Raw genomic sequence first — 13,985 nt, 5'->3', positions numbered from 1 at the left:
TCCAAAGCAAGGCAAATTCATCTGCCTGGTTTATTGCTGAACTGTTGTAGAAAATATGCTAATTTTACAGACGATTTTCACCCTTATGGATGATTGGCATGTGTCAAATTGTTAGTATGTTGGGTTGCATATTTTTCAAAACACGAATTTTAGTTGAGGGGTAGAACAGCCTTAATGTCAGTTTTTTTCGTTTTTGAAAATTTTAATTTTTGAGCAGAAAGCGGTTTCAATGGTACGAACTTATAAAATATTGTGCCAGTTGGTATGACATTTGCACATTTATTTTTCTCGCATGATTTCAGAGTTATTGTTATGTGTTTGGTCTTTCTTTTTGTCATTCATTTACTTATTTTATTAGTCATATTAGTGAAAAAAAAAGAAATTGCTGGTTGACGTATAGGCAGCCCAAAATACAATTTTATGTACCTGAATTTAGCTTGATTGTATTTTTAGCAATCCACTCTGCATTTCGATAAACCAACTTGTTATTGTAATATTATTTGGATTTGATAAAGTGGAAGGCTCTTATGAAATCTGAATACAAATAGTGCCATATGTTATTTAATGATTAAATTGAAATTCCCGCCCACTCTTTGACGTCACATCTGTTCAGTTGGTTACTGAACCTAGCCTAGCAGCACAAAATGCGAATTGTAATTTAGATCGATTGCTAGAAGCATGGGAGCAAGACATATGCTGCGTGTGGTGTTTGCAGTTTCTATTTTGATTAACATAACATGTTCTTTAGAAGTGAAAAAATTTCCTTTACTTATGCCCAATGTGTATCCTGACAGGGTAAGTGACATTTTACTGATTCTCGGTTGTTAGTGGGGTTGCCTACTCGATTAATCACGAAAATATCCATTCCTTTAGCCGAAAATTGCGGGAATATTAAATCTACATTTATACAGTTTTAAAATGTTTAGGAAACTTTGTTGATTTAAGCTATTTTCTCTATTTGTTTCTTCAATTAGATCTTTATTTTTACATCCAATATGGTAAGATTTTCTCAGGCCCTTCGTGTTTTATTAATGTTTACCTTTCTTGCATAATGGTCTTTTGTGGGACATAAACGTACAGTTTAACAAACGCTCTAGTGCGGTTATGGCTTTGACTTAATAACTTTGACATAATAACGCTCACATGGTTCGGTCTCATCTAAAATATTTTTTCCCAGCTGGTCAGTCTTACAGGTCTACATTTTGAGGTGATTTTGTTACTCAACTGACCCAAACTTACTCAAATTGATGATAAATGCCATTATATTAATTGGGGATACAAAAGAAAAAAATACGTTTATTGGAACATTTGGAAATTTGTGGAGTTTATAAGTCTTGACTGTGTTATTAATAGTACCAATTTAGAAAAATTTAAACCAATAAGAAGAATATTTAGAAATTTTTATATGGACAACTGAAAATGTCAATTTTTTCAACACTGTAATTTCGTTATTTCTAGTGCGAGAGCAACTAAATTTATGCATGTCGTTTCTTTTGTTTGTTTTAGTAATATCACTAATTTGCAAAAATTTAGATCAAAAAATCGAATTTTTACAAATTTTCGTTTTAAGACCAATAAAATGACACCATTTTTTTTAATCGTGTAATTTCTTTATTTTTTATGCGATTTTAACGAAATTTGTGGAGATTATCACTCTCGACTGCCTTATTAAGAGCGTCAATTTAGAAAAATTTAGACTAAAAAAGAGAATTTTTGATTTCGAGGAGCGAAGAAAAATTTTTGTTTTTAACCAAAAAAAAATGCGACCAAAAATTTTAAACGACCTGTAAGTTCTTCACTTTTAATGCCACTGTAACCAAATTTGTGAATTTATAAGTCTTAACTGTATTATTAAGAGTTTTAGAAAAATTTAGACCAAAAAAGGAGAATATTTAGAAATTTTTATTTGGACAACACTGAAAATGTCAATTTTTTCAACACTGTAATTAGTGAGACAGGAACGAAATTTATGCATGTTGTTTCTTTTGTTTGTTTTAGTCATATCACTAATTTGCAAAAATTTTGATTAAAAAGTCGAATTTTTAAAAATTTTCGTTTTAAAACCATAAAAATGCCACCAATTTTTTTTAAGATCCTGCAATTTCTTTATTTGTTAAGTGATTTTAACTAAATTTGTGGAGATTATCACTCTCGACTGCCTTATTAAGAGCGTCAATTTGGAAAAATTTAGACCAAAAAAGAGAATTTTTAGAAATTTTGATTTCGAGGAGCGAAGACAAATTTTTGTTTTTAACCAAAAAAAAAAAATGTGACCAAAAATTTTTGACTGACCTGACCTGACCTGACCAAAAATTTTAAACGACCTGTAAGTTCTTCATTTTTAATGCCACTATAACCAAATTTGTGAATTTATAAGTCTTAACTGTATTATTAAGAGTTTTAGAAAAATTTAGACCAAAAAAGAAGAATATTTAGAAATTTTTATTTGGACAACAGTAAAAATGTCAATTTTTTCAACACTGTAATTAGTGAGACAGGAACGAAATTTATGCATGTTGTTTCTTTTGTTTGTTTTAGTCATATCACTAATTTGCAAAAATTTTGATTAAAAAGTCGAATTTTTAAAAAGTTTCGTTTTAAGACCATAAAAATGCCACCAATTTTTTTTAACATCCTGCAATTTCTTTATTTGTTAAGTGATTTTAACTAAATTTGTGGAGATTATCACTCTTGACTGTCTTATTTACAGTGCCGATTTACAAAAATTTAGAGCGAAAAGGAGAATTTGTAGAAATTTTTATTTCAAGTAGCTAAAAAAAAATACAAAAAAAACTTGAACACGGTTTAATTTCCACATTTTTGGTGTCACAAGAACGAAATTTGTGGGCGTTATTTTTATGGTCAAATAGTCCATAAAAGTTGTTGAATTTGGGTTAATTTTAATATATCTTTGTTAGCCATTATTTCTAATAACGTATTATCTTTCTTTGTGTAAAAACATTGTTAATTTTTTTTGAAAGTTTCTATTACTAAGTGGAACTTAGGTCCAGATAATATAATTTTTCTTAGAAGCATAAGGAACCAAGTGTAAAAATATGCCCAAAAATATATTTTTGGATCAAAAATTACGACTATTACGCACGATTTGAAATAAATAGTCATCAATAACTCGCAATGCGCTTTTAAATTGCATATTTGAAAAGAGATTGAGAATATTTATTACGGTTCATTTCAAGCCAGATGAGACCCAACCACTTTATGATTATGATTATGGGGGTTTGCGGTAACGTGGCTATAAACGGTTTAAAAAGTCAAAGCCATAACCGCACTAGACCCATTGATAAACTGTATTAAATTTTCAAGCATATGGAGCCACCACAAGAACACGTTTTTCCCAGGATTTATTGCAGCAGATTTATTTATAGCCTGTAATTATAAGGCCTCTAAAGGAATATTTGATCTTTAGGGACATAACGTTTTACATCAAATATTCACAACAAGACAAGCAAATTTAAAAGAAAAATTAAAAAACTTGCTCGGGGTTTTTTGGAAACTAACATATATCTTGACTAAATTGCAAATATTTCGTATTTATCATGCAATCAAAAACAATATTTTTTATTGATTCTATTGTAATACTGCGATAAAAATATCGCACTCTTAGAATTTGACAAGTTGATGAATCCGCCAGTCCTTGATCCAAATCTAATATTCATTTTCCGTGCTCTTTTATTCACCAAGCCTAGGTCGAAGTAATGTGGGTAATCAAAAATGTTTATTTTTTATAGTTATACAGGGTCCGGCAACACTTGTGTCCACCCCCAAAATCGTCATTAATTTTTAAGATAAAATTTTGAAAATTTGCATTTGCTCATAGTTGACAAAGCTCTAGAAGCTGACGCAAAAATTTGTTTGTTATCACAGTTTGGTTGGCGTCGCGACGCCTAAGAAGTATAATTTTTAGCGATTTTTGAGTTTTTGCAGAAATATTCGCGAATTTAATTTTTTTTCAACATAACTGTGAAACAAATATCTGAGTTTTTATTTTAAATATAATGCAAATTGTGTTCAAAATTTGCGAAAAAAACGTTGTTTCATCAAGTTAGTTTTCAAAATTATGACAGCGCAGCGGCAAACAACGTTTACACCAAAATTTCACAAGTCACTTCATTCACTATTATAAAGGTTAATTTTTATTAACACGGGCATGTTGCACTTTATGGACACCAGAAATCGTTAATTAACATCGATAAAGCGACAATTTCACCAAGTAAGACTTTTGTTACAATCTAAAGCGAGCCAAAAGATAGATGTCATTTGTGACACAAGATGTTGACAGATGGATGTAAACGTAGTTTCCAATTTTGACGTAATAAAATTGGAAACTAACTTGATAAAACAGCATTTTTTTCTCAAATTTTGAACACAATTTGGATTGAATCTAAAATAACAACTGAGATATTTTTAACACATTTATATTGAAAAAAAATTAAATTAGAGGTTGATATAACAAACCCTCACAATTAACTAAAAATTACATTTTTAAGGCGTCGCGACGCCAAAACTATCGGTGATAAAAAACTAATTTTTTCGTCACCTTCTAGAGCTTTGTCAACTGTTGAGCGTAGGCAAATTTTCAAAATTTTATCTTTAAAATTAATGACGATTTTTATAACCCGATTTAAATACGGGTGTACAAGCTACATGCAAGACATTTTAAAGATCAAAGAAGGAAATTTCACTCGGTCATTGCGGTGGCTCTAAGCAATAAACCACGCGCTCGCGGCATATTTTATAAGAAAAAGATACGTGCAATAAAAGATATGAGGCGATAAACATGCATCAGGAAGAATAGAAGTGCTAGTTTAAGTATTTTCTGAATGTCAGGCCATTTCAAAGATTTTAAAAATTTTTTTTTTTACAGGAAGAGTCATATTTCTGCACGCCCGTACGCGTGGTCCCTGATAAAAGCTTCTACATAGGTGAGCCCCACAAGTGTTTGAATTAATTTTCACAGAAAATTTCCAGTCGGATTTGAGCCCACTGCTACGATGGACGTGGTGCACCACATGATTGTTTTTGGATGTTCAAAACCAGGGACCACCGACGCATTTTGGTATTTTCAAAGATTATTATGAATTGTTTTAAAAGTTTTTTGTAGGGATTGTGGTGAAATGGCAAGCTCTGACTCGAATCCAAGGCTGAAAAAAGCAAATCCTTGTGCTGATGGCTCGAATGTAGGTTTCCTCCTTTGTTATACAGGGTGATTTTTTAAAAAACCGCAGGCGTTGTAGAATTTTTATTTATGAATCGATTTCAAAAATTTTAAAAACAAATTAAATGGTTTTTAATTTACTATAAACTGATAATTTTAAAAAATTTCTAAATGTCTTAGTATCTTTTGGGCGATACTCAACTTTCTTATTTTAAACTGGCACCCATATTTTTTTTTCATAATTTGGAACATATTAATTGTTGCTTTTTGACATTACAATAACGATATTGTGTTATTTGACACCACGCACCTAGATTTTATTAACTTTTATTGCTTATTTTTTTCAATTTTGATAATCTTTTAAAAAATATTTTTTCGTAAAAGTAGAACATATTACACATTTCTGAATCAAGAAAATTAATATCTTCCAAATTACGAAAAAAAAATAATATGGGTGCCAATTTAAAATAAGAAAGTTGAGTATCGCCCAAAAGATACTAAGACATTTAGAATTTTTTTAAAATTATCAGTTTATAGTAAATTAAAAACCATTTAATATATTTTTTTAATTTTTGAAATCGGTTCATAAATAAAAATTCTACAACGCCTGCCATTTTAAAAAAATCACCCTGTATTAGAATAATTCAAATAAATTTAGACTAATTTAGTTAAACAGACCCAATTAGGCCTAGTTGACGTGACTAATATTGAACTGGTTAAATTAGTTAAACTTAATTAGATTGCTACGAAACAGAAGAGGTTGCTGGATGGACTAACTCAGAGCAAATCAGACTAAATTCGACTAATTAATTAAGTCGGATCAAATAAAATTTAACGGACTAAATTAAACTTGATAAAATAAATTGAACATGTTATAAATTGACTAAATTTACCAAATTAGTGAGGTAAAGATGGACCAAATTATGCTAAATTTACAAAGAAAAACTATCCTGGACTAAATTAGACTTTTTGGAAATTGAAACTAAATGCGTCAAACCAGTTCAACGTGACTAAATTTTACAAATTTTACTAGTTTGGACAAAATTAGAAAAAATGAACAGAGTCAGGAAGTGTTATAAATTGACTAAATTTTACTAAATTAGCTAAATGAGACGAAGTTGGACTAAATTATATTAAATTGACGAAGTATATTTGACTAAATTTGACTTATTCGGACTAATTGCATCGAGCCTATTCTACGAGACTAAATTGGACTAAATGGACCAAAATTAGGTCAAATTTTACTAATTTAGACTTAAAACTTGGAAAGTCAACACTCAGGTCATATAATAAATTAGAATCAATTGACTAAATTCGTCTTCTTTGATGCAACATGGTCTAGATAAGTTCGAGTTGGACTAAATCAAATTCACTGGACTAAACTACATTCGAAAACTTAAATTAGGCATACAATAATAAGTTTATTATATTTCATTAAATTAATCAGGCCTAATATGGACTAAACTTGACTAATTTAGACTCGCTATACTAAATTAACGTCTCTAAAGTTCATCTAATTCGACTAAATAAAACCAAGTGCGACTAAATAAGACTCGAGTTCTATAAAATTGGACTAATTTCAATAAAATTAACGAAGTCGGGCAAAGTGAGAGACTAAATTAGACTAGACTTACTGAATAAGTTTTTTTGAAAGTAAGCAGCATGATGTAGATAAAGCCAAGCTGGACTAAATTACACTTTATGGACTAAATTAAGAGTCTTTAAGGTTTTAATTTGTTATAAACTACACAAAATAACCAAAATCAGGTTAACTTGGACTTAATTAGACTTGACAGACTAAGTTTGAGTTCTATAATATGTTAACTAATTTCAACGAATTGACAGAGTCACACCAAGTTGGAGTAAATTAGACTAAATGATAAAAGTCAGGTCAAGTCAGGCTAAATTAGACTCAATAAACGTTAATGTAGTAGTTTCACTTAATGAAATCTAAGTCTAATTATACCAAATTAGACTAGAAAGGCTAACTTCGTCTTCTGAAAGTTTCAAACCAATTCTAGTCCAAAATAGGCTTGATAAATCAAATTGGACGTCTTATAAATTGACTAAATTTTACCAAATTAGTTAAATAAGACCAAGTTAGACTAAATTATACTTAATAGACAAAGCAAAGCAATCTTGGGCTAAATTAGACTTCTTGGAAGTTGATCTATTTAGCCAGCTCAACGTATCTAAATTGGGTTAAAGTCAATATAAATTAGACTTCTTAGAATTTTACTAATTTAGACCAATTTCGTATACACGATTTAAGTCAGGTAAATTTTAGTCAAATTAGGGTCTACTTACACCAAAATAAAAAAAAAACAAAAAACTCAAGCAAAATTCGATTTTTTAGAAGTTTGAACAAAATTGGTCTTAACTGTACTAAGTAGACTTGACTAAATTTGATGAAATTACATAATTCAATTAGACTAATTTGGGGTAAACTATATAATTTCTAAATTAGATTTTATAAATTAAATTCAACGATATGAACAAAGTTACGCCAAGTCAAATTAAATTAGACTTTGGGGTCGATTTCAAGTGTGACTTGCGTTACTGCAAATCCCATTTGCAACATAGCAACGCCAATTACATTGCTCAAACTTTGGCAACGGCTGCAAATTTGCGTTAACGCAGTGACTTGAAATCGACCCGTTAGCCCACTAAATTAAACGTTTTAAAAGTTCACTAAATTGCACGAAATTGACTAGATCAGGCCAAGTTGTACAAATTTAAATTAGACTCGACTTCTGTACTTTGACTAATTTCATCTAAATTAACAAAGTCGGGCCAAGTTAGTCTAAATTAGACAATAAATACTAACTTGTTACAGTAAATTAGACGCCTTAAAAGTTCGCTAAATTCGATTAACTCGACAAAATCAATAAGCCAAGTTGGACTAAATTTTACTTACTGAACAATGAAAGGCTATAAGTCAGTCTAAACTAGATTTGATTAACCAAATTAGGAAAAATCGAATCAAATTAAAATCGATAGACTAACTCAGGACAAATTAGAATAAACTCGTTAAGTTACGCTTCTCATTAGACCTGATAAAATTAGCAAACAAACCAAATTAGGCCAAATTAAACTAATTTTGACTAGACAAAATCAGTATTTGGTGCTTTTTGACATTTCAATAACGGCATTCGTTTATTTGACACCATGCACCTAGATTTTATTAACTTTTATTGCTTATTTTTTCAATTTTCATAATTTTTTAAAAAATATTTTTTCGTAAAAGTAGAACATATTACACATTTCTGAATCAAGAAAATTAATATCTTCCAAATTACGAAAAAAAAAATATGGGTGCCAATTTAAAATAAGAAAGTTGAGTATCGCCCAAAAGATACTAAGACATTTAGAAAAATTTTAAAATCATCAGTTTATAGGAAATTTAAAACCATTTAATATATTTTTTTAATTTTTGAAATTGGTTCATAAATAAAGATTCTACAACGCCTGCCGTTTTTTAAAAATCACCGTGTATGTCTATATTTTTAATTTTTCAAGGTGATTTATGCGTGGGCTCTAAATGCTAAGCCATTGGAACTCCCGGAGAATGTAGGGTTTCAGGTGGGAAAAGGGACACAGATTCAGTATTTGGTTCTTCAGATTCATTATTCCAAGAAATTTAAAGGTAAAAACGAAAAAAACGAACGAAAACGAAAGTACAAAAATCAATTCTTTTTTTTAGAGGATGAAAGAGACAACTCCGGCTTGCATTTGATATACACCGAAGTCCCGTTAGTATCACACTATTACTGTCTTATTAGATTCTAAAGGTTTTTTTCAGACAAAGTAAACTCGCTGGAGTTTTGCTTTTGGGTACTGGTGGTACCATTCCTCCACATTCCGTAACCCACATGGAAACTTTATGTCAGATTCGTGAAAAGAAAACTATTTATCCATTTGCTTATAGAACCCACACCCACGAACTAGGTGGGTACGCACCCCTAAATTTCAGTTCTTTATTTTTTTTAATTTAGGGAAAGTTGTGTCCGGGTATAGCGTCCGCAGAGACAAATTCGGAATGGATCACTGGTCACTCCTAGGAAAACGTAATCCTTACACCGCACAAATGTTTTATCCCATTTTCAACAAAAATCCAATTCGATATGGAGACCGACTGGTAATATTTCAACAGTTTTATTTCGTTTTTTTGCACGATAATGTTCTAGGCGGCCCGTTGCACAATGGACAGCACGAATAAAACAGATTACACTATTGTCGGGTAGGTTTATTGAGTTTCGCTCGGTTTTTGTTTTTCTAAAAGACACTTTTTTAGTCCCAAGCACGAGAACGAAATGTGTAATTTCTACATTATGTATTACGTAGAGGAGGGTAGTCCACTTGACATGAAATATTGCATATCTGAAGGACCACCGTACTTTTATTGGCGTAACGAAGAAAACAATTTGAACAACATTCCGGAAGACGAGGCATCCAACTTAATTTAAATCGACCAAAGTGAAACGTAAATATCGAATTATGTATCGCATATTTTTGTAAGGTTTTTATGATTCCAATGTAAAGTATCAAAAATCTCATAGATTTGAGGGCATGGAAATTGCATATCTCAAAATTAGACATATGATGGTTAGGTAATTGTAGTCAATTCCACTTTTGTACTTAATTTATTTTTTATTTCTTTACATTAATTTATGGCCATTTAAAATGCGCCAACGTAACATTCCAAAAATTGCACAAAAATGCACAATTTTTTTTATTGCACCGTAGTTAATTATTTTTTTATAGAGTTGAACTTTTCGTGTGTGGCGGCTCTGTCTTTCCAGTAGTTTACATTTTTTGCCACTGTAAGAAAAGTTTAACTTTTTTAACATACAGGGTGTTAGGTAACGTTACGGCCATAGATTAATGGGTAATTAAGGAAGGCAAACTGTCTTGGAATCCGCGATTAATTTTATTTTTTTCGTTTTAGTTAAAAAGCTACAAGCCTTTAAAGTTGACCAATAGAATGGCGTCAAATAATTTTTCAATTTTACAGAAATCCAAGTAGCTTTTGGACCAAACGAATAATTTGTCACTTTCCCGTCACATTTGAAGTTTTAAATCAGTGGCGTCAATAAAAGGGAAAAAACAACGCAATTTTATTCAAAAAACAGACAATAAAGGAACACTACAATAGATGTTCAAAATGGCCACCATATTGTTGAACACATAATTGTAAACGACGCAACAATGTTTCCTTTATTGTACCCAACACATTTTCGTTTTGACGAACTTGATTTGTGATGTCCACAAAAATGGAACAAGTACGCCACTGATAAAAAATAAGAACTGTCAATTTGACATCAAACAAAAAATTTCCTTCAGTAACTCTGATTCAAATTTTTATAACCTTATGCAAATTGTTCCCTGATTGGTCACATTCAAAGCCTTCCAGCTCTTAAACGGTGCCTCCATCACCCCTTTTTCTATGGCCGTAACGTTACCTAACACCCTGTATATTCAAGTTTAATGCACTGTACTACAATCATGTGACCTAGTAGAAAACTATACATCTTAGAATTTCATAAATATGTATACAGGTGACGTATATAACCAACTAGCAACAGTATCTGTAAGGTAACATGGGACTGACTTCTTGAATTATGTAAATTTTTATATAATAATTACACGAGCATTGTTGATTCCTTCTTTAATTAAAACCAAACCTAGTGTTAAATTGTATGTCTATTTTTATGTTATACTCCTTTATTTTTGATCTGTCAAACTCTAAGGGTGGGTTTCACCAACCGCAGTTAAATAACTTAACTGTCGAATAACGCTATTTTTTAAATAAATGTGACAGCTGTCGTTTCACCACTTCAGTTAACGTTTATTAATCAAATAAAATCACAAATAAACTAACTGGGCAAAGTTGGTTGGTTAAATCAAAGTTAATTCAATTTTTTGTGCAATGGATCCATTTTCTGTTTTGTAAATCTCAACTTGTATATAATAAACACACATATTTTATTTGTTAAGTATTACAAGCTTTGTAAGCATAGATTTACAACACAACTGCAAATATTCCACCTTTTGCACTATCGATGTTCAAAAGCCTTGCTCTGTTACTACTTCCATCCACTCTTTCAAGATCTTCCTCGACCTTTTCTAACCATCGTTTTTTTAGTCTCCCTTTTCATATTTTACCTATCGATCTCCTACATAAGACTTGTTTAGTTGCCCAACGTGTCCCACCCATCTTAATATTTGCGCCTTTATAGGTATATGCGGTTACTCTGGGCTCCTGGTAGAGTGCATACACACCTCTTGGTAAATTCTTCTCTGCCATCTCAATATTTAGATTTCAACATAGCACTTAAACTTCCGCATTTTCAATTTTTCTTTGCAACTCTGGCTTTTATTTCTTTCTCTTCTTTCCCCTCTTTTTCTACTTGCACTAGATGCACGAAGTCTTCAACTTCTTCAAAAATATATTTTCTATCAATTTCGCCGCTTCTCACTCCGCATTCTTCAGCTCATTCTTTATCTGGACTCGCCATCACCATGTATGTTGTTTTTTTCTCATTAATTTCCAGTCCAACTTTAAATACTTCTCCTTATTCTAACTTTCTTACCACCCGCTTTGGCTCTTTTTCCGATTTGACTAACACAGACATTTATAAAGCGATTCGCCAACCCAAATTTTCCTATCAATTGCTTGATTTCCTCAGAAGTTAAGACCACCATTTTGCCAATAATGCAATGTCGTTCGCGAATGCAATGCTCTACCTCATTTCTTGTTTCTACCCGCGTCATTCTTGTTAATCTTACTGATTTCTTCGGTATTGCCAAGTGTAGCATTGCGTGATAAACTTATTCTCTCTTGATACAGACATAACAAGGAGTTTTGGTATATTTTGCTGACTGTTTTCAAAAACGTAAACTTTTGTATAACTGTCAACGATGGCACTTGAATGTACACTCTAGGCTAAAATAACACTCTAGTTAACTATTCGTTAAATAATAAACCAGACGTCAAAATATTTTGGTGAAACAAAATTTTACTTAATTGACAAATAAAATTTATCTATTTAATAACTAACTGAGCATTTAACTGACGTTGGTGAAACCCACCCTATGTTACTAGAGAACAAAATAAGTTACTCATCAGTGCCTTGCACTTTAAATAAACGAAGTATGTGTCCTAACTACTCCTTTCACTGTGTCGTGAACTTCAAGTTGCTGTGACATCTACAAATTATATGTTTATGGCCTATGACTGAAACATACATTCCAGTTTTTAGACTGATTGAAAATAACGGAGACTATTCAGGTTTATTAGTTGCACTGTTGAAAATAGTTTACAGTATGTTGAGACTTCCTAGTTTATTCTCGTTGAATCGGTTGAAATTTTATGAATATCGCTATAATGTATTTAATGAGTGTATTGATGTTCTTTTGTTATGTAGAGTATATTGTTTCTGAAATATTTGTTTGCAAAATTTTAGTTCTCAAGAAAAAAAATGGCTATGATATGAGATATAGTTAGAGAACTAAATTACTATTGATAAGTAAGTAGATTGTTCTGTTCGTTGTATTTTGTCTGGGGAGGTGCAAGCGGCTTTACACTTTTATGAAGTTTTTTTCATAACAGTGTGACAACAGGTGTATTTACACACGTGCCAAAGTGAAGAACTCAAATTTAGAGAAAGTCGTTATTTATTAGGATAACTGAGTTTGTAATTCAATTAACGTGGAAACTCGAAATAGCTATAATGTTATTGTAGGTTTTATATAAAAATATATAAATTCAAGGCTATTACTGCGTGTAATAAAAAAAGTGTTCATTTATGTGTGGTTCATAAAATATTAGCAGAAATTGGGTTTTATATTTATATAACTGGGGGTAAAGTTGACGAGCAAAAACCGCGAATTTTTTATTTGATGTTGAAACATTTTATTGCAAAATTCGTAATCTGACGGCCAAAACTACCTCATAGATAAGAGTGTAGCCCAAAGTCCCTAAATCTATAGGTCTGAGCGAGTTGCCAAGTGTGGGTGGGTGCCGTTACGGGGGGCGAGAGGGAATGTGACGTCATAACGGTTCGTGTCATTTAATTCGACAGGGTTCCTACAGAGAGCAGGGGCGCATTTGTATGATTGGTCCTCTACCCAAAAAAAAATTTTCAGTCTCTTTTTGGCTCTTATGCCTGCTTATTATCATCGTATTTACCTCCTATTTGAAGAAAAACACATCACAAATATCCCAGGATCTTAAGACACTCAGTCCTGGGACACAAATAATTCAATGACAAAAACTTTATTCATTGAAAGATCGGAAGTTGTACTGTCAAAAAGTTTTGTGTTCCTCACCATTTCCTGGCAGAAATTGCCATATGGCAGACCATTTCAAAATGTGCGAAATGTTAAGGTTTTCCTGGTGTTCCCCGCGTGGTTGTGGAAGAAAATGGTGAGGTAAGACCAAACTTTTCTGACAGTGCAGCTTCCGATCTTACATTTGAAAGCATTTGGTTACTGATTAGCCAAGTGATTCTCATTAGAGGCACTTGGGTCAAGCAGCGATTGGGGACACCACTTGTACTCGTCATGAAACCTTAAAAAAGCTTGTTTGGTCGAATTAGTTTATGACTGAATTGAGTGTCAAAAGTGAAAATACATTCACGCAAAAATACACCGGTGTACTGCTTGCTGAGCAATGTATTCAAACTTCGCGCCAAAAGGTGAACCGTTTTGACGTCATCAACATGGGAACGCGATTAGTGGACTCGCTCAGACCTATAGATATAGGGACTTTGAGTGTAGCCAATATTTTACTTGAGAACTGTAATTT

The 13,985-nt window shown here is 31.7% G+C and overlaps 1 protein-coding gene across 1 annotated transcript; it reads left to right on the top strand.

Moving 5' to 3' along the window:
• The first annotated feature begins 572 nt into the window (after nucleotides 1–572).
• Nucleotides 573–9,719, top strand: LOC148176606 (peptidylglycine alpha-hydroxylating monooxygenase-like). The gene is made up of 10 exons (XM_088034561.1): nucleotides 573–795; nucleotides 4,886–4,943; nucleotides 4,990–5,077; nucleotides 5,123–5,198; nucleotides 8,696–8,822; nucleotides 8,880–8,928; nucleotides 8,979–9,124; nucleotides 9,172–9,314; nucleotides 9,364–9,416; nucleotides 9,471–9,719. Exons 1-10 carry the CDS (start codon nucleotides 679–681, stop codon nucleotides 9,640–9,642), a joined length of 1,029 nt encoding a protein of 342 aa, XP_087890687.1. The 5' UTR covers nucleotides 573–678; the 3' UTR covers nucleotides 9,643–9,719.
• The last annotated feature ends 4,266 nt before the right edge of the window (nucleotides 9,720–13,985 follow it).

The sequence above is a fragment of the Gnatocerus cornutus genome, chromosome 4 (assembly GCF_029298725.1).
Source record: "Gnatocerus cornutus isolate USDA-ARS CGAHR chromosome 4, icGnaCorn1.1, whole genome shotgun sequence".
Lineage (NCBI taxonomy): Eukaryota > Metazoa > Arthropoda > Insecta > Coleoptera > Tenebrionidae > Gnatocerus > Gnatocerus cornutus.
Note: the sequence above shows the minus strand (reverse complement) of the source record. Positions and strands in the feature narration are given on the sequence as shown.